This window comes from Canis lupus, chromosome 19 (assembly GCF_003254725.2).
Source record: "Canis lupus dingo isolate Sandy chromosome 19, ASM325472v2, whole genome shotgun sequence".
NCBI lineage: Eukaryota > Metazoa > Chordata > Mammalia > Carnivora > Canidae > Canis > Canis lupus.
Genome location: NC_064261.1, coordinates 46,639,172 through 46,660,128, shown reverse-complemented (window position 1 = coordinate 46,660,128; position 20,957 = coordinate 46,639,172). Strand labels below are relative to the sequence as shown.

Genomic DNA, 20,957 nt, shown 5'->3' with positions numbered 1-20,957 from the left:
ATTTCTGGTTTCATGTTATCACAGCAGACGCATAGAACTTGACCTTGAGTTAGATCAAGAATGAAGACTCTGGACTCTGAGACTATTCAGCTGGTGCAGCCATTGTGTAATCGTATACTTAATGTTATCACAACCCTTTAAAATTTCTGGCTTTTGCGGACAAGACTGGCATCCACCCTGTAGTCCAATCGTGCTGTATTAAACGCTCTCAGTTGGTAGTTGCTCTGCTTTCAAGGGGATGTTTAATTCAGTGCTGTGCAAAAATGGATTTCTCTTCTGTTGGCTAGAGCTAGAGAGTACATAGGTCAAGTGGAATTTTTGGCACTTCATTACATTCTCTGACCCTCACTAAACAAACTTCAAAAAATATATATTTGCAACAATTTGAAATAAACACTACATACAAGTGTTGACGGTAGATTTTCTGAAGAACTACCAAATGCATCAAGACTAAGGAAAACATTCTAATGATTCTTTCAAACATGAATATTTTTAAATTCCTGTTAAACAATCTTCTTATTTAGTCTTCTCAGGCTTTCATGACATGCCACGATTGGCTGTTTAACAAAAACTTAGCAAAAAATGATTAACAAGATATAATCATGTGCACACACTTGTGCTTAATTAAACCCCGTTTATAAATCAGTACAGGGTGGAATATGGTCACACCACTCAAGAAAGGTTGGTGACTAGCAAATCCCACTCTTCTCTCCATTTATAATGAAAAGTCTTACAAGGTGAATGCTGTGAAAGTGATATAATAATGGGATGGTGTGGTAGAAATGGGGAGGATTCTCATCCTTCTAAAGTTTTCAATCGGATGGATTTTCATCTGTGTTTCTATTTTGTTTTAAAGGAGGATTTAGCGGACTCTATTTTTTTTTCTTTTTCTAGCTGTTCGTTTCAGTTGGGGGGAACAAAAGGGAATAATTGAGATTGAGTAATGGATATTTCTCAAGGTCTCCAAGACTAAGTATTGCATAGCATTAAATAGTATACTTTTCCATTTGTTTTATGACTTTGTCCAGTTAAAGTTACTGGCATAAGCACTCCAGTATTTACTTGAAACTTGAAACCCCTTTCATGATATGTCTGGATCCTAAGGGAAAAGAATTTACATTTGAGGAATGTTTACCTCCAGCCAGGCATTTTACATACATGCATTATCTCATTTAATTCTCATGACCACAAGCTATGACTGATATTATTTAATCCAGTTTTATGTTCTTGAGATCATAAGAGGAGTAAAGTATAGAACAAGTATTTGACTCTAGAGCTCTCTCTCTATTTCTTTAAAGCCCAATATCCTTTCACTAAGCCACACTGGGTTTCCTATGATAGCCAGTATGGGGAGGTGATAAGAAGGGACATTCTAGCAATAAGGAATGGTATGAACTTTGGCACAGGTTCTCCTCTGGGGTAAAATAAGAAAGAAACTTATATAATGGATTAGGTTAAGCATGTTCCCTAATGCAGTGACTGATTAAGCGAATTATGGACTATCCATACTGTGGAATACCATGTCATCATTAGAGAGAATCACATAAATCTGTCTAATGAAATGGGAGACTTTCCATGAAGTATTTTGCAAAATACTTCAGAACTAAATGTACAGTATGATCAACTGTAACGCAATAACAATCATATACACATGTTTATGTGCGTATACACATATACACAAAAACGTTGGTTACTTCTGCTCAGAAGGCTCAGAGTAACCAGTAGGCAAATTTCATTTATTAATCTATATGAACCACCGTTGGTTAAATTTTGTGTGTGTGCAATTACATGTATTGAATTTACAGGATTAGTTCAATAATCACCCAAGGAATAGGTGATTAAGGAGATTTAATCTCACAAAAGCAAAACTGTCCGATCTGTTTGACACTCTATCAGGCTTCAACATTACTATAGGTATATGGTGAAAGCTAAAACCTCATCACTTGTAGTGCACTCCGCTTTATCTGAAGAAGGTGTTAAGAGAGCAAATGAGTAACAGTCATTTTGAACTTAACATGACCAAAATGGAGCTTTCCAGTCCGCTCTTCCGATTCAACCCATCTGTGTAAGTACTACCATTTGTTCACTTGCCTAAGCCCAAACCGGATGAGGCGCACTTGATTTCTCCTTTCCTTTTTCATCTGCACTCTGACCAGCAGCAGATCCACCCTGACCCATCGCCAATATATCTCTTTAAGGACTTCACGTAAGCTATCATTACCTCTTGTCTGGACTTCCATGGCTGGTGGTCTCCCTGCTTCCATTTTGCAATCTATTCTCTCCATGGGTCAGGGTGATCTTTTATACTCCCTCAATTCAGCACTCTTTATGGTTGGTAATTGTACTTAGAATAACGATCCAAATCGCTCACTGAGGCCCACAAGAACCTATGTGATCTGACACCAGTCTGCCACTATGACCTTACCTCCTACCACCACCACCCCCCTAGTTCGTTAAGCTCTAGCCATCCCGGCCTGCTTTCTGTTTTTCAGATACATCAAGCTCTGTCGGCTTCTGTGTCTTTTCACGTGCTTTTTCTCTGCCTTCATACTCTTCCCTTAGCTTTTTACATGGATGGCACCTTACCAATCTGAATCAACGTTTTACAAACGAGCAAATTGATTTTAGACAGTGTAAGTAACTTATTTGTGGTCATAGCACTTTGTACACGATGAGGCTATGTTCTGCACTCATGTCTGAATTATTTCATGCTCTTCCCATTATACTAGATAATGAAGTAAAGACAATCCATCCTAGGGCTCTGGGTCAGGTTATGTCAATGAATCAGCAAATATCTACTCGTTGAAAAGACCAGGAAAAATAAATTATTTTAGAAGTTCCTTTTGTAGGTTCTCCTTCCTACCTCTTGTACATTCTCCAGCTTCTGTAGGAAGACTTAGATTGGCTAAGGGGAAAATTTGAGAAACATACTTTTGGAAAATCTTGTCATAGAGATTTGAAGTTAAATACTGCTTATGTAAGAAATGAGAATATGATGATACAACCAGAAACTCTTTCAACTTACTTAGTTAGATGTCCAAACAGGATTTTCATGGTGTCACGATTTGGTGGAGGGAGTTTTTGCACAAGAGACTTTATAGTTTCAATTCTTGTGTTATAGTCTTGCTTTTCTGAAAAAAAAAAAAAAGTTTAACAAATAAAAGGAATGTTAGAAAAGAATGAGATTTCCTAAATGCAAGAGGGTATTGTCTTAGGAGAATTTTGGACAAAGACTTAACAACTTAAAGTCCTAATCAGTAGCCGAAGAGAATCAGTGTATTCAACATCATTATCATGGAGTTTCTTTATTTTGGCTCTGATGTAGATCATAGTAATATGAAGCAGCAACAGTGTGGCTTTGACATAATCCTCTTGTTAAGATCAGGTATTGAATCAGTTTTATAAATGCTTTACTATTTTATAAGATGTGGTAGGATGAAGAATGGCTTTCCAAAGATGTCCATGCCCTAATCTCTGAAACCTGCAAGTATGTTGCCTTCTATGGCCAAAGGTACTTTGCCGATGTGATTCAATTAAAGACTCTGCGATGGGGAGATTATTATGGATTATCTGAGTGGGCACAGTATAATCACAAAGGTGGTTAAGACAAAAGCAGGAAGATCAGAGTCAGAGAGAAAAGATGATGTGGCAATGGAAGCAGAAGGCTATGTGACGAAGGGCTATGGGCTAAGGAGTGAAGACAGCCTCTAATAACTGGAAGAGGCAAGGAAAGAGAGCCCCCAGAAGGAGCACAGGTCTACACCTCGATTTCTGCCCAGTGAAGATGATTTCAGACTTCTGACCTCCAGGAATGTAAGATAATAAATTAGTGTTGTCTGAAGCCACTGAGTTTGTGATAATTTGTTATAGCAGCAATAGGAAACGAACAGTTGAGGACACACAGCGTGATTCAATTACCAATATTCTATTGTTCACTTGATTTTGTGGAGGGGAAATAATCTTCTTTATTACTCTGTGTTATCTTTTCTCCCTAACACATTTTGCTTTTGCTATAAAATAAGAAAGTACAAAAAATAAAAATTGAAAGCATAATACCTAGTCATATACATGTAAAAAAATAGGAAGTTGTTTAAAACTTCATACCACATAGATTGCTTTCCCTCATTTTGTTTCCTTTATGGGCATGGATTGCATAATAAGAATTGATTTACTTAGCACCTAGAGAATTCATCTCACCATAATTTTAACCAGGACTTGGAACTGTAATTATTTATTGAACTTAAACACTTGATATACACTGACTTAGGTACCTTTCTTTTCTATATCCTATCTCTAACCTCTAACATAGAACTCCTGGTGATCCTTAAGAGGTCACTGTTGGAAAAGGCGATATATGTGGGTAATACGTTAGGTACACACTCACCCAATATTCATTCTCTTCTCCTCTAGTTTCACATGTGACCGTGTGATCACATCCTGCCACAGAAACTTTAGTCAAAGTGATGGATGGAACTTCTGGTGAGGCCATGTGCAGGGAGTTGATTTAGCTTTTTAAGCCTTTTTACCTTTCTGCTCCTCAGAATGTAGATGGAATGGTATATCATCCATTTGGATGTGGAATGAAACACACAGCTAAAAGGAGCCTCCTTGAATATGTGAGGCAGTCAGACCAGTCCTTTACTGTCTCTCTGAGTTCCTTTAACGTAAGAAAACCAGCTCGTGCGTACCAAAGCCTTTGAAGACGAGTCTCTTGATATTAAAACCAAACACAATTCCTAATACAATGTGCTCTCCAAAGCCCAATTCATTATCACCCGTTATTAGGTATATAAACTTTATATAGTGAGGTAAGGAAGAGTTGGTTCAGAAAATGACAGTTTTTAAATACACTGTTGCAAAAGAAACTTCTAATAAGGAATTATAGGAAAATATCCTGCAAAAGATGGTATTTGGCTAAAGTGGAGTGGGGGGCAATCTTCCTAGTAGAACTCTGCCTTGGAAACTTTTCTTCTTCCTCCCAAAACCACAAAGGCCTATAAATAATGCCTCCCACAGTTAGAGCTTTCAAAATTGCAGTTATTCTTAGAAGAGTTCCAACATAATATGGATTGGACAACTGCAAATGAAAGAGACAAAGGGAGGGGGAGAGAGAAATTAAAAAAAAAGAAGAAAGAAAAAGAAAGAAAGAAAGAAAGAAAGAAAGAAAGAAAGAAAGAAAGAGAAAGAAAGAAAGAAAGAAAGAAAGAAAGAAAGAAAGAAGAAAGAAAGAAAGAGAAAGAAAAGCTAGTTGCAACATCATAGCAGACAGCAGATAAAATCTTTCTGCCAAAAGGATAGAGAGCCCCTTTGTAGCTTAATGATGGTAAGACAATGTGATGCTTCATAGGACCAGTTGGATCTTATGGGATGTAACAAACTCAGAAAAATAAGTAAAATGACTCAATAAAGATGAGAGGGAAATTGGCATAGTATGTCCAGGGCAAAGCTCTCAGGAATACTTGGATACCCCGTTCTAGTCACCTGAAGCTAATACCACACACCCATGATTATATATAAATCCACACATATATAGGCATAAACATATACAAATATGTATGCGTACATGTCTGCATTCATAAGGTGGATACATTCTGCATGGTTTGGCATGATGCTAGTAGTACAATTTACCTGGGAGTGAACCACTTGGTTCAAGCAATAAAGATGATGTTGGGAGAAGAGAGAGGAAATCTTTCTAGTTTCACTGCAATCTCTCACCTGTAATGGTCAGGACAATGCCAGAGCCTCCAAAAAAGGGAAAACTCTGAAAAGTTGACACCGGGGATTACAGAAGTAGTAGCCATAAGTTAAGTTGGAGAAACGATAAGTGGAGAGTGGTCTAAATGGCTACATCCAGCGAACCTCAGTTTTAGGGAACATATGACTCAGGTTTAAGAAGAAAGATTGGGGATTGCTCAATTTATGCAAGGTCACTGCATGGTGCTTGTGCAGAAATTAAAACTACTAAGTTTGAAAAAAAAAACACAAACAACAACAACAACAACAACAACAAACTACTAAGTTTGTTTCACCACTAAGTAAAAGAACTATGAACTTCCCCAGACAGAGTGAGTTCTCTCTCTCCTGTGTTGCCTTGCACTTAGGACATTCTATCCACACGATGTTACACATGGTATTTCTATGGGTTGAATGCCTGTTAAGTTCTCCCATTTAGCTGGAAGTTTTCCTGTAAAGCTAGGCAGCTATTATACCGGCATATACAGGGTTAGGTGGATGAAGAAAGAATTAGCGAATGAACGAAAGACATGAACATGGACTGGAATTCACAGCCCTTGGTTTGAGTTCTGTAACAGTTTTTTATTAACTGTGTGGCCTTGGACAAATTTCCCAGTTTCTTTGAATAATATCTAAAAAGCCAGTTTCAGGGATTCAACAAGATAGTCCGTAATATACCTCGCACAGTGACCAGTAAAAAGTAAGTACTCTATAAAGAGTCACACCTTTTCTCACCCTCCCTTTTTTGAGGCCCAGGCTAGGTCTGGGTCACCTTTTATTTTTAGCAATAAGCATTCTTTCTGGTTGCAGTGACCATTCCAAATGCAGTTGTCGATACTTGAACTGAGTTGGTGTCAGTTGGTGACAGTACAATTGCTCTGGTGGCCTGACATTTCACAATACACTAGATAGATACCTTGTGATCACCAGAGACTGATGATCTGATAGGCGAGCAGTTCAGTTACATTTAAGAATCCTTATAAAAGTGTATGGTGGTTCCCATATCTGCCTATAAGAAACATTGTACATGAAGGCTCTTTATAACAATATTTTTTCTCTCCCTCTCTAGTTTCACACATACTTGAGAAATTGTGCAATTGAGTAGTGGTACACACAAGTTTGTGGTGAAGTTCTATTTAGGGACTAAAGGGAGAACTGATGGTTTAGAGAGAGCTGAAATAATGTTAAGGAAGAGAAATTTACTTTCCTTACAATGTAATCAGAACAAAATCTTTGAAAAGGTTATAGGAAAGCAGTGGTTTCCCATTCAAATCATTACCACACCCATTCTTCCATAGCTTGTAAAATCAGGAAGTAACACAAACACTTCTAAGTGGAGGAACATCTAAAAATACAATTGGATATATTAAAACCGAAATGACACCTTTTCAGATCTGGTTTATTGATGTGTCAGATGAGGAATTGGAATCCGCATACATAATACAGGACTGGTTAATGAGCTAAGATTCATATACAGCTTACTAAAGATGTGTCAACTGTCTTCAATTGATTCAGTGAGCATCTGAAAGACAGCATTTTCTATTAATATTTCTCCTTCAGCATAGGGTTTCTCATTATTATGAAGTATTGAGAGTTTTGAGAAGACTCTGAGATATCTCTGACTTTTTTACACTATGACTTCCGGGGAGGGGGAGAATTTCTTCCTTACGGAGAATTGGAGAATCTCTTAGGTAAATTGTGAGACTTACACAAAATCTTTCCAATAATGAGAAACTCCATAATTCTCCCTTTCTCTCACATTTACTCTTAAACCAGTTCCCTTATGACTTATTTTTGTATATACTTTATGGTTTTTGATACATTTGTCTTAGTGCTCCATCCATATCCCAACTGCCTTGCCAGTCTCTAAGCTGTGAACATAACCTCATCTCTGAGCACAGAATCTTTCTGTAAGTGCTTCAGGCTTACCGCTACTGGATGGCAAAGAATGTTGATGTGAAAATACCTATAATATGCATTTATATGTTAAGATAGTAAACGATCTTCCTAATGCTGATTCTTTACTCACCTGGCCCCAGATTCTCAAACTATACCAAACTTTCCTGTAAATGAGCTTCTTCATAAACAACTCCAGGCTACTTAGAGAAGTAACAGCTCTTACATGATGTGAAATAACCTATAATGTTATGATAAGGATATAGCTTTATAGTTTTGCACTGATTCATGGTTTTAAGGGCACGTTTTTCTTTAAAATATAGTTTACGATAGTTATATTTACATTTATCTGCATGAAATGTTGCTACTAAAACAAGGACATTTACAACCAAATGCCTTTCTGCAAAGAGATAAGATAAAGTTGTACAAGGATAGAAAGAGTTCTTTGTAGTGCAGTACTCTGGATCTGATGACCCCTGGACACTTTTCTGGCCTTATCATCCACACATTTATTATTCTTAACTTATTTATAGCCGCATGTTAAATCATATTCCAAAATTAATTCTTCATTGTTATGTAGATTCACCCAGTGGAAGAAGAGACCAAATTCTCTCAGCAGCCAATATATTGGTAGTACCATTCATTTTATTTATCTGTAATTCTTAAAGGACAACTGTATCCCTTTGTTTTAAAAAGGTCAGCATTATCACAGCTGTTTTGCTTCTGAATGTTATTCTGGAATGTATAACGCATCCTGTATGAAAAAATGGTAGTCACATATACAGTAGGGTCATATTTGAAAGAAAACAATTGAGTTTCTATTCAATTTATGCTTTTTTTGTATCATGACCATTTCAGAATTTAGGTCAGACTGCCCTGGCTTATAGGAGAAGTGAGTATCTTCAGATAACACTTTATTTGTTATCGTTCCCTGCAGCTGAGTACAAATCATTGAGAATATGCCTTTAATTATAAAACTGGAGTTAGTTGTTGAGGAATCATCCAAGTCATGACATTTGCCTAATACATTTCTTTAAATAACTTACATTTACTTTAGGGAGAAACAACTGGGGGCAAATTCAGGACTCATAAGTAGGTACAAATAGACATATATTTCAAACTCATGCTATGAAATAAGAGAATTCATATATCATGAAGGAGTCTGAAAGAACTAGGTGAGAATTCTTGTTCTGCTATTTGATTTGGGGCAACCTACGATGTGTTGCTTGAACTCTTAATGTTTCCTATGCCTTAAAAATGCCAAAAAGCCCATACCTCCTAAGATTTTTTGTAGAATTGCAAAAAAATGTTTCAGTGCATATCAATGCACAGATAGTGAGTGTTCATTAAATGTAAGTCCACTTCACATTAAGATCTTTCTTCTGAATCATCCTCTCTATCGGCCCTGGCACATGATTGCTCGTAGTTCAAGGCTGTTTCCAAAATCATATGAAGCCATAAATTTTAATCTTCAGTACCCTTTCCTATGAACAAGAACAGCCCACAATATGTGATAGCTTTGTATATACGTAGAAGATTGTCCATTATCAATGAGTGTTTGGTCATAATTCAAAAGTAGGTATAATGCATCATAAATAGAAGTGTCATTATATCATAAACTGGGAATAACCACAATCTTCAGTTTAATCTGTGGTTGGTAATTCACAATTTGTCAAGATTTCACGCACCCCACTCCAATGCCCCTCTAAACCAGAAAAGACTTCTTTTATATTTAATTAAAAAGAATGCATATTCTCAATGCCTGCAGATTCCTAGTAAATTTGACTTTAGGTGTTGATAATCTATGTCAAAACAGCTCAGATTGAGAACAGAGGTGTGTAATTTGCAGGACCGGAAGGACACAGTAGGAACTGAATCTACCTGACTCAGGTAAGATCTCTTTCTTTCTCTAGCGTGGACCACCTGAGAATTAGAATGAATCGCCTTACTGGCACACTTGTATTCAGTTTCTCCTTCCAGGAGATATTAATATTTTGTGTGATTTTTGAAAAAAGAAGGCTTTTAGGAAGAGTTTTAAAGATGAAATAACTCGCCATAGCTAATAAATGTCAGTAATGAAAATACTTAGGCCAATTGATTGCCATAAGTCCATGTTCCCTAACCTGTAGGGAAAACTTCAGCATAATGGCTAGCGTCATTTCTAGACATTTCTTGTCCCTGTTCAGGAAGAGGCAGGCCATCCAGAGCATGCTGTTAGGAGCAAGACTAATCTTGTTAAGCGCAACCTCAATTTCTTTCCACTTTTCCTACTCTCTGGCAATGAACAATTAGAAAATTTAAGAAATTAATTAGGAAATGAAAAAAAAACTAGTTCTTAAATAATTTTTTAGAGTATTGAATACATACATGGTTAAAGAAAAAAATATTAATTAGGAGCTATGTGCAACCACTGGCAGATACAACGTTGATCCCTGTCTCCTGTCATTTGACAATCCATGGGGGCAGATACAATACAAATATGTCATTAAATTTAAGACATATCATAATATAGGTATCAGTGAAGTTTATGTTTCTTCTGGCTGAAGGGATTCTCTACGTTGATTGTTAAAATGCTTCTGATGTGTTAGCTCATTAAACTAAAAAAATTCAAAATGACTGAGAAATGTATTTAATACTAAGTCAATGAATGTAAAATTTTATTTAGTCACTTTCTGAAGGCCTTAGAATGATTATTCTTGACTTCTTTATATATTCTTAACATTCCTCCAAATACATTCAGGAAAGTAATAAAACCCCCCTTTTTCTTCCCATGTGACTATATCCATGTTATTCTAGGGACTTCAGGTGCATTGCCCTCATATTGAAGGAGGAATATTTTGGAAAAAGTACTGAAGTTTTAATAGTTACTTTTAATAAAGGGTATTATTGCTTTTGTGCAACCAGTTTTGGGATGAAGCATTTCCTAAAATTCACCAATCTAATGCTATCTCTTAAACACCCCTTCCTCAGTTTTGCAGCATCGCCCCTCTTTGTCTGAATTGAAGAGTAAAGCAATGGCTGACACTCCAGTAGCAATCTTTATGGGAAAAGCATGATTGTATTGTCCTCCCTAGAATTTCTTATTTCCAAAGTAATTTTGGAGGTGTCATGGTGGCCAAGTATATTTCTGTAACTTACAAATGATACTAATTCATCCTCAGGCAATAGTCTGTGCTGAGAAAATAAAGCTCACTAGTTTATTTCTTTGAAATTCAGTTCTCCTGTGAGAATTTTCTTTAAACTATACTTATTCAAGCATATCTGCTTTTACAAGCTTTAAACACACACACACACACACACACACACACACACACAGGTTACCATTTTGAGTCATTTGACACCTTTCTAATCATAAACCAGTAATCCTTTTCAAGTATTCAAGTAGCTATTTATATTAAGCATTATCTTTGTGTACTTTCTTAAGGGTAGAAATCCTACAAATACTTTTCTAGACTTGAAGTTTTGAATATGTGTCTACCACTTTCCATTGGTAGGTAAATTCAATTTATAGGGGATTTAAAAAAATCTCACTTAAAAACAACTAGGACTTGTCACACAATTAAATAAAATATGAATTAAGAAATATTTCCCCCAGTATTTTAGATCATATATATATATATATATATATAATTTAACAGATATCTATATATGTATTTAAAAGCATATCCATAACTATTCATTTTGAGCAGAAGACTTCTGAAAAGGAGAGAGTGGTTCGTATAGTAAACTGTTTTCTCAGCCAGCCCATCTGACTTGGCCATGCAGTGACACCAAGAACAGGAGAGAGTTAATAGCCACAAGCATCAAAATCCTTTAAGAAATAGGGAATAAAATAATTTTATGATTCAGCTTTTTTTTTTTTTTAATTGTGAGACTATTGTAAAAGAAGAAAAACAGGCAACATGTGGTAACTTTAGTCAGCATTTCTGAACTGGGAATGATAAACACCTCTGCCTGGCTCTGGCATTTATCAGGACTGAGATATTATTACCACATAGAGTCACAGCATGGTTACTGTTATCATCGGAAAAAAGAGCCAGCTAATCTTAATGGTTTGTAAAGCCGTTACCTGCACTGGTCTGACATTTATCATGATCATTTTACCACATGGGTCCTACATAGCAAAGGTCTTTTATCTGGAAGGGACATCACTATGAATTATTATTTGCAGCTAGGTAGAAAATTGTATGTTGTAGATACCTTTTCTCATTATAAATCACATAGTCACATTTCACCATTTCCCCCAGAAAGCTGCTGAGCCCAGGTTTTTTGCCACAGCTTGCTTTGCTCTCCATCTCTCTCTTTCTCTCTCTTTATAGTTTCTTGAAAATATTAGCCATTTTTTCATTAATATCCTTAATATAATTTTTGAAGAACTATATATGTGGTAGGTGAACATCGGGACATACTTTCATTATAGTTTGGGGACTTTCCTCCACATTCTGTAAAGGGACTGCACAGTACTTTTAGATATTGAAGTTGATAAACTGTCGACTTTTGTTGTTGTTTTTGTTGTTGTTTTAAATGCTTATTCTCTTTTCTGTCTTGGCGGCCAGACTTTCTCTGTTCTTGACCTTGTCAATAGAATATTTACCAGTAGATCAAACAAAATTTCTGATGCTTGATTTGAGAGCCTCAAAAACACACCATTTCTTTCTTGAAATCCTTAGCTTGGAACTGTGTTCTCATGGGGAATAAAATATACTTTTATTTTGTTGGATTGCAAGTTTTTTTCAGACTTTGTTTTTACTAAGTGACAGTGGAGTAGAAGTTTCCTCCAACTCCAACAAATCTGTTTAAAAAGATGCTTAGGTTCTATCCTTGTCTATGTCCTAATGATACACATTAATATATTTTACAGAAGAAATAAGGATATTAAAAAGTACAACGTTTTAGAACCATGGGACCAAGTTGGCAAAGTGAAATGCATTAATTTGACAATGGAAAATTACAATGAAAAGCCCAAGTTGTTTACCATGGGGAAGAAATGAGCAAATCCTCTCTTTTAAAAAGATTGAGACAACTAATCTTCTGAAAGAGATATTTATATATTTTCTTCTTTCTCAAGTGTTCCATTAGGAATAAACAAGCCAGAAATTCTGCACTTTTATAATGAAGAGGGAGGAGAAGTCCTTGCCATTTTTGCATTTAGGAAGAAATGTGCAAGAAGAATGTGACAATTTAAGCAAATCAAGATTGTTTCAAATGGATCACAAACGGGACTTTGTGGGATATTTTATACTAGCATGTGAAGCAAACAGTAAATTTGAAAGGAGGATTTTCTCAATGGTCTAGTTCTGATGTGTTTTCCTATTTCTTTGTGTGTTTAAAGGAGGTTTGGATGTGGTGTTTTAATATCGCTTCGACTCTTTTGCAAATGAGTCTGGAGAAATATTCGCACATGAAGGAAAGCCGATGTGCTGTAATGCTGACAGCAGCTGGGGGGATATGATTGAAGAAACCAGATTCCCAAGGCTGGATTTAGCAAAAATAAACACCTATCACTCCATTAAAAAAAAAAAAAAAAGCACCATTTTAAATGTTTATGGGTATCAATAGCAGACCACTGTCCCTTTGATAAAAACGGTATTTTTTTTCCTCAAATGACTCCATTTGTTAAGGGGTGGCATAAAAACTTTAGCCTGATGTGCAGTATTTTGCAGTGATGTGCATTAGTTTGCCGCCCTGGTTACATTGGGCTAGACATTGATTTTTGAATTATTACAAATTTCTTCCAGAGGAAACAGTTTCTGTTTCAGGGACCTGTGAGACATGCTTGCATACATTCGGGTGCCACTTGCAGGAGGGGGGTGGGTTGGGGAAGGTCATTTGTGAGATGAACCTGTACTTTTTACTGCTCAAAATGAGTGGCACACACTTTGGCTCAGTCACCTAAAATTTCATTGTAAAGGGGTGGTCCAGTATTCCCACACACTGCCTTACCAATCAAATCAAAGGCTACACCGATTTAAAACAAACAGACAAACAACAAACCCAGCTCTTGCTTCTTCTATTTCAGGGGGACTCTTTTGTTCTGGTTCAACATTTTCCTGCCATTATTGCCTCCAAAATCCTGTAACCTGGGAGCGTTTACAATAATTAGCCAGGGGCTTGGCTGCTTGGATTTTTCTCCTTTTCTGGGGAATCTGGGTGAATCAGTTGAGTGCTAATGAAAGTCGGAGACTTCTAGCAGTGGTTGGAGCCAGGCACAGGCGGGCAGGCGCTTTAAGCTTCCCACTGTGCTGCAGTGCAAGCCTCCCCGCTGTTATGTTTACCATAGTTTTAATGTCTGTGAAAAAAAATTCCTGATGCAACCGAATTATGTGATGGCCTCTTGTTTATGCAACCCCAACCCCCCCCCACACACACACACCTCTAATTTGGCAGATTCCTGTTGCACCCGCCTATTACAGAAAGCTCCTTCTCAACTCTGTGGCCATCTCACTACTTCAGTTCTTGCCATGAGGGCCCAGCTGCCTTGCGGGCCATGTCTGGAGGACCCTACACGAACCCTCTAGAAGTTTCTGGAGAATTACACACACCTTACTATACTTACGCCACCTAATAACAGACAGTTCCCCTTCCACTGCATGTGAATTTCACCGGAGGTAATATTAAAGCACCCAAATGAATCATCAGTTTGGACAAAACTAGCTTAAAAATGTACACGCACTTGATGAAATGCACTGTGTCTTTAAAGAGAGCTATTGAAAGACCCCAAACAATCACTGCAAACTAAATAATGTGCTCGAAGATGAAAGCAACCAATCTGGGATTCAACTTGATTTATTTTTTTTGTCCTTTTCTTAAAAATGGTTATCTCAAAGAAAAATGACCATTCCATTATATTGTAAATTGATGAATTCACCAAGTGTGATGTACAGTGAAGTTTTTTTTAATGAATATTCATACAACTCTTTCAGTCCATTAACAGGACTTAAGACAATGAGGATGCAACTCATTCCCATTTAGATAGTAGGGGGAAAGTGGAATTAATAGCATAAACAGCACTCGGAAAGTTTAACTTTAATGTATCAAACTCCAGGTGCCAGAGTTTGAGGAAAATAACCAATAATAGCCATTTTTTACATATTTGATGGGACTGATTATGCAATGTGCAACTCTAAATGGCTTATAGCACATTGTAGCATGGTTCCATCCCATTGGCTACAGTAGGGTGCAGGCAGATGGATGACAGTGACAGGGAGAGAAGTGCTTTTGCTTAGCCGTGCGTTAAGATGCCATCCAGAAGCTCTGTGCACTGCAGACACTTCATTAGGATGCCAGGATAATGGTAAACTACCACTCAGAGTGACACCCCATTTCCTGCTTACTGAGCGCTCCAACCTCGGCAGATGTCAACAATCTCACAGTGCTACAGAGCAGACCTAACTTTCCAGCCACTTTGACTCCAATTTTTTCCTCCTAACAGTGCCATACATTATGTGCAATATGTAACGGCAAACACCTCACCAAAAACAAAATCTGCCCAGTTCGTTATGACTGGAGTGCTTAATTTTTTTCTTTTAAAAGATGAGGTACAGTGAGTTGGGTAAGAGAATCCGTCCACTTGCTAATCTAACCTCAAAATTTCTTGCTATGATTTCCATTTGCTAATCAGTTCAAAGTGTTAATTGTGTGGTGAACTCTGATTAATAGTAGTTAAACTCTGATCACAGGGGATATGACTGTTTCTCTTAATTAATGTCCGTTCCAAAGGTAAGAGAATGTGGAATTCCTTTGTTAAAAGATTTTAGACTCAGTTTCGATGTGGTTCCTAGTTGTCTGCCAAGAAACTAAGACTTGAGCATCTGGATGATATTTCCTCTGCAAATGTATAACTTGAGGCCATTCACACACCACCTTACCGACAATTCAAGCCAATAGAAACTTTTTTTTTTTCCTATGATGTAAACTCCAAGATTCTTTTTATAAAGAACCAAGGTGTAATTTAGATAATGAAAAAAAAAATTCCCCAAATGGAAATATAATACTTTGAAATCTATCGTTATGATAAATGATTGATTTACATTTTGTGATTCTAAGCATCTTCTTAGAAGTTCAAAGGGCCTTGCAAGTGGCAGGACTAAAAATAATATCCTCCTCTCAGGCCTGTTACCATTTCCAGGTAAAGACGCAAATGTAAAGAAGTCATAGGCAGAGGTCACACTCCAAGGGATAATTTGAATGCAAACTTTCAATGTGATGTCCTCTAAAAAAAGGTGATGCAAATCTTGACTTTTGGTTTTTAAAGTGGCATCTCGTTGCTAACACCTAACCACCTCTCGAAACCTGTCACTAACTATGTTTGAATACAAAGAAAATAGACTAGAATTCTTACAATAAACAGAAACTGATGATCAACATGGTGTCAAAGAATTAAGAATAATTTCCTTCAAGGCAGATTGAATTTAATTGGAAAACTTAGCGCAGGGGTGGGACCACCTGCCCTATGGTGCTATTGACTCAGTGAGCTTGACTTTCTGGAAACAGAAAGATCCTTCTCTTTCTTCAACTGTGGGATTTCAGTTGAAATTTTCAGATTTTTATGCCAACCTAAAACACTGGACAGCACTCTTTTTTTTTTTTTTTTTTTTAAGTAGACTCCATGCCCAGCATGGAGCCCAGTGTAGGGCTTGAACTCATGGCCCTGAGATCAAGACCTGAGCTGAGATCAAAGCCAGATTTTCAACCAACTGAGCCATCCAGGCGCTCCCTAGCACTTTGTTTTCTACAAAGCTAATGCTATTGAGTAGTGTGAATGTTTTCCTTCTTTCCTTTCTCACCAGTCCTCTCCCCTTCTGAGTTTGATCAGGACTTCTTTTATTCCCCCCCTGCCCCCGCCCCCCGTAGTAATTTGGAGATAGCAGTTTTCAAAGAGAACTGAGGAGTTTGAGGATGGAAGGCAGAAAGGATACTCTAATAATGGCACGTATCACAATAGAAACTGTGGTCCCGAATGTAAAACATAGGAGGGACAGAGACTGGTGAAAATTTTATTAGGAATCAATTCTTGGAATTCTAATGTTTTATTTATGTTTTTCATCTTTTAGAATGTAGCGAGTTAAGGAATATAGTGTGTGGGGGGGATTCAATATCAGGATGGCAGGGCCATCAGATACTAAATATGCTAGGTAAGATTTAATGTAAGAGCTATGATTATCAATTTGTTGTCTTGGTATAGCTCCAAGACAAAGATTTGACTCAAACTGAAACAGAAGGTAAAAGGCAGGATGCGCAAGTATTGGTTACATTTCCACCTTTGAGATGAGTAAACACAACAAAATTTACAACAATGCATGACCTTTAAGAACACTCATTTCAGATAAGAGAACAATGCTCAGAAGAGCAGAACTTTCACAATGTCCAGGAGACAAAAAGGAAACTATTTAGCATCTTCAATAGAATTTGAAACATCAAGAATTCTAACAAAAAGAGAAGCAGCAGACCATAAGAAGACAATAGGGTATAATGGAAAAATACTAGGGTAAGATGATGAGATAGATAGTGAAGAAAGACAGTGTGGAAAGTTAAAAATACAAAATAATTTTTTTTTAATTGCAGAAGAATTAGGTCAGTGATATGGATGACAAACTAGAGAAGCTTCCCCAGAATGTGGAGACAAAAAAAAAAAAAAAAAAAAAGATAGGAAAAAGACATGTTGGAAGTTAGAGAATTGAGAGATTGTCTACGATTTATAAGTATACCTGAGGGAGAAACCAGAACATTTGAAAAATATGCAACAATCAAGGACAAAATTTCTTTAAAAATTCTGTGAATAAAAAAACTAGCTCAGTATTTAAAATGATGGCCAGATTCTAAGAAACCACTACTGAGTATAGACACTATCTTGATGTATTTTGGCAAAACTTTGAAGTGATAAAGATCAAGTATAATCCTACAAATATTCGAACAAAAAGAAGACAAAATAAGTAAATATCCAGCCTTTCCCAAGACTTATTTCCCTTAATTCTAAAGTAAAACAAAGCGGTATCTACTGTTTATAGGGGGGAAAAATTGTGGTCCCAAACTGTGTGCACACTCATATTATCTTTTGCATGTTAAAACAACAGAAAGACATTCTCATCCATGCGGAGATTTATAATAGCACTGCTTTCTTGAAAAGTTTACTGGAAGGCTTATATAAGCCTACTGAGTGATGAATCAAATTTTGCAACTCAAAAATAGAGACATTATAAACAAAAGTAAGTATCTATTTGGTTTGGACCCAAAACTCAGAAGGCACCATTTGATTATTTCTCTTTGGCTTTGATTTCATTCTCAGACCAAGAGGGGTCCTCTCTTCACAGTTCAGGTGAACGCTTTGGGGACAGATGATGACCATTTAAAATGGTTCTGGTGCTATTCAGTTCTGGCACTTGCTAGCAAACACCATTATTAGAACATTGCACTGGAGAGTTACTAAACAAGACTTTTCTTCCCCTCTTAAAAAGCAAAGCTTCAGAGAAGAGCAGAGTGTTTACTCCCCTTGCTATGATTCTTTGGTAAACACGCTTTGTGTCTATAATAATTGTGTTGAAAAAACTGAGTCTGGGGATCGTTAAAGTGATAAAGACTGAAAAAAAATCAAGCAATAATAGGAATTGTATATGAATTTTCCAACGTTACGTATGTTTTAAGAATTAAGTAAGCTAGAGAGAAAAATGCTAAGCAAACAGGTCAAAAGGAAATACCCCAAAATATGGTAAATGAAATTTAGAGTGATTTTAATTTTCTTCTTTTTAGTTTTCTGTTCAAGTTAGCCTCAAAAATGCCAGGCAAATAGGTCAAAAGGAAATACCCTAAAATATGGTGATGAAATTTAAAGCAATTTAATTTTCTTCTTTTTACTTAGCCTCAATAAATACTTATTATTTTTGTAATCTGTTAGAAGAGATATTTTAAAATGTATTTGTACAATAGCTTAGATCCCATATAATTATATATCTTTACTAAGCAGTTAATTAAAAAGACTAGTAGAAAGCATATCAAAATATTAACCATTGAGTTCTCTTTGACTAACAGGAGTATGGATGATTGCCTCTCATTTTCAAAATGCATTTTCCAAATTTTCCATAATGAATATATGCTACCTTGATAATAAAAATAATTCTCTGTTGGTACAGATGATAACCTTTCGTCGTTTGAAAGGTTTGAAAGACGATATGCTATTTTCACAGATGAAACCATATCTAGGAAAATAACGTACTAGACTTTCTTCTAGGTATTTCTGCTGCAGTTCACCTTTTTCTTCGTGAATACAGTCCAGAATCAAGAAAGCGAAGTCTGAGTGTGATGTTTCCTTCTCGTGGCTCAAAATGTTGGGTGTAGTAGGGTGTTTGCACGGAGAGGACAGGAGACACAAGTGCCACAGGTCACGGGACTACATATTTCCAACTTGAAGAAAGATGGCTCATCCTGTGGGGCCTTGCATGTAAATATATTTTGGTTCCATATTTTAATCTCTGATTCTTCCTCCATCAAATCATTTCTTAGGGTATTATATCGCTTATTAGATTGAACCTCTGAAGACTGGAAAATAAAACCTACAAACATAGCACTAGTTCAAGGATAAGACTTCATGGCAATATTTCTAAGTGAAAAAAATAAGCTGATATTCATCCTATGCTGAGGTACATGTTCAATTCCCATACCCTACCCCTGTAAGTCAACACAATTTCTCTTCTCTTTTGGAAACTATATTCATTAAAGCTTTCTCTACTTGTAAGTCAAAGAATGAGGTAGTATCCATCTAATTTATATTCTTAAACTCTGCTTTTGCCCCAATTTTTCTGTACATATTAGATTCCCAGTTAATATATGTTGATTGAATTATCCAGTTAATTGACTCAGTTCTTCAGTTTACCTTACATCCATAGTGAGAAATTATATTTCCTAGGTAGCATCAATAGTTAGGGCATAATTCTTTTTTTTTTTTTAAGATTTTATTTATTTATTTGAGAGAGAGTGAGAGAGAACCCAAGCAGAGGGAGAGGCAGAGGGAGAGGGTGAGGGAAAAGCAGACTCTCCATGGAGCAGGGAGCCCAGTGTGGGACTTGATCCTGGGACCATGAGATCACGACCTGAGCCGAAGGCAGATGCTTAATCGACGGAGCCATGCAGGCACCCCATGGGCCTCACTCTTATAAGCAGAAACACAAAGAACCAAAAGTTAAATATTCTGAACGTGGAACTTGCTGGACACACAAAAATTAAATTTTTTGGTTAAAATTTTATTCAAAGTTGGTTTTAGATTTTAAGGACCTCTAATTTGGAATGCAAGGAAGCCAGTGTATCTATAATATTTAAGAGGGCCCCCTGATGGTTAATCTTAGAAACGTCTTCTGATTCCTCTCTGCCTTCCAGATGACCAGACATACTCACCCTCGTGTAATTGGTCATGTGACTTAAAGTGAGTTGGTTTGGGCACAAAGTCAGCTCCCATATTTGATTAATATCATTTCAAAATAAAATATTTTCAAAAGCAATCATTTAATTTTTAAGGGATATAAAAAGGCCATTTCCAACAAATAGCTAGAAATAAAGAATATGGAGAATGTTTTAAACAGAATTTGGCTAAAGAGTAAATTTACACACGTTGTAATGGGATTTCTTAAAGAGGTTGGAAGTGATTGCTATAGTAAAGGACTAGTGTTTTGCAAAAGCCATCCTGTTCTTTCTAAAACCCGTTTTTGGCTGAATTTTTTAAGAAAAGAATAAAGTTATTTCCTCCTGCAATCAAGCAGTGGCCCTTCTCACTGGTAGACATATTCCAGGACTTTAGAAATAAAAAAATAAATAAATAAAATAATAGTAAAGGATGCAAATGGTATTCTTTTCTAGCTAACGTAATTTTTTTTTTTTAAAAAAAGTAAACATCAGCTCCTCAAGGGAGATTTCGATTTGAAGACTGTTTATTATATCATTTGAATAGGACTAGACCTGGCCTTTTGACTTTGAACCACTACCAAATTTCAGGCTGTGAGGAAATTGTTCTACATTTCCTGACAAATTGAGTTAAGCAGACATTAAGTGGGCTTTAAGAAAACAAATGGCCATCTTTATCACAGGTGGACACTGATGGCTTAATGGGGCCTGGGCTGATTGTATCACTTCTAATGGCTTGACGGGAAGCATTAGGGTTTTTGCATAAAGAACTGGCATTGCGAACCCTGCTAACACAGACCTGTCAAGCGCTCTGTATCCCTTTGTGCACGGAAGCAGATGTTTGTATGTATACTATGAACTGGCATTAGAGCAAGCGACAGATGCCTGTATGAATGCCAGGTTTGTGAATTTTTACAGCAGGAGCATGTTCTGAGGAAGTG

At 36.6% G+C, this 20,957-nt stretch overlaps 1 protein-coding gene across 4 annotated transcripts in view; it reads right to left on the bottom strand.

The window, feature by feature from the left end:
* The window catches only part of ARHGAP15 (Rho GTPase activating protein 15), a 608,969-nt gene that overhangs the window by 56,568 nt on the left and 531,444 nt on the right, over positions 1 to 20,957 (bottom strand). For all 4 annotated transcript variants that reach the window (XM_025431170.3, XM_025431189.3, XM_049097196.1 and 1 more), the window contains one exon: positions 3,026 to 3,131. In XM_025431170.3, coding sequence (XP_025286955.3) covers positions 3,026 to 3,131 — 106 coding nt within the window. The remainder of the gene's footprint in view (positions 1 to 3,025; positions 3,132 to 20,957) is intronic.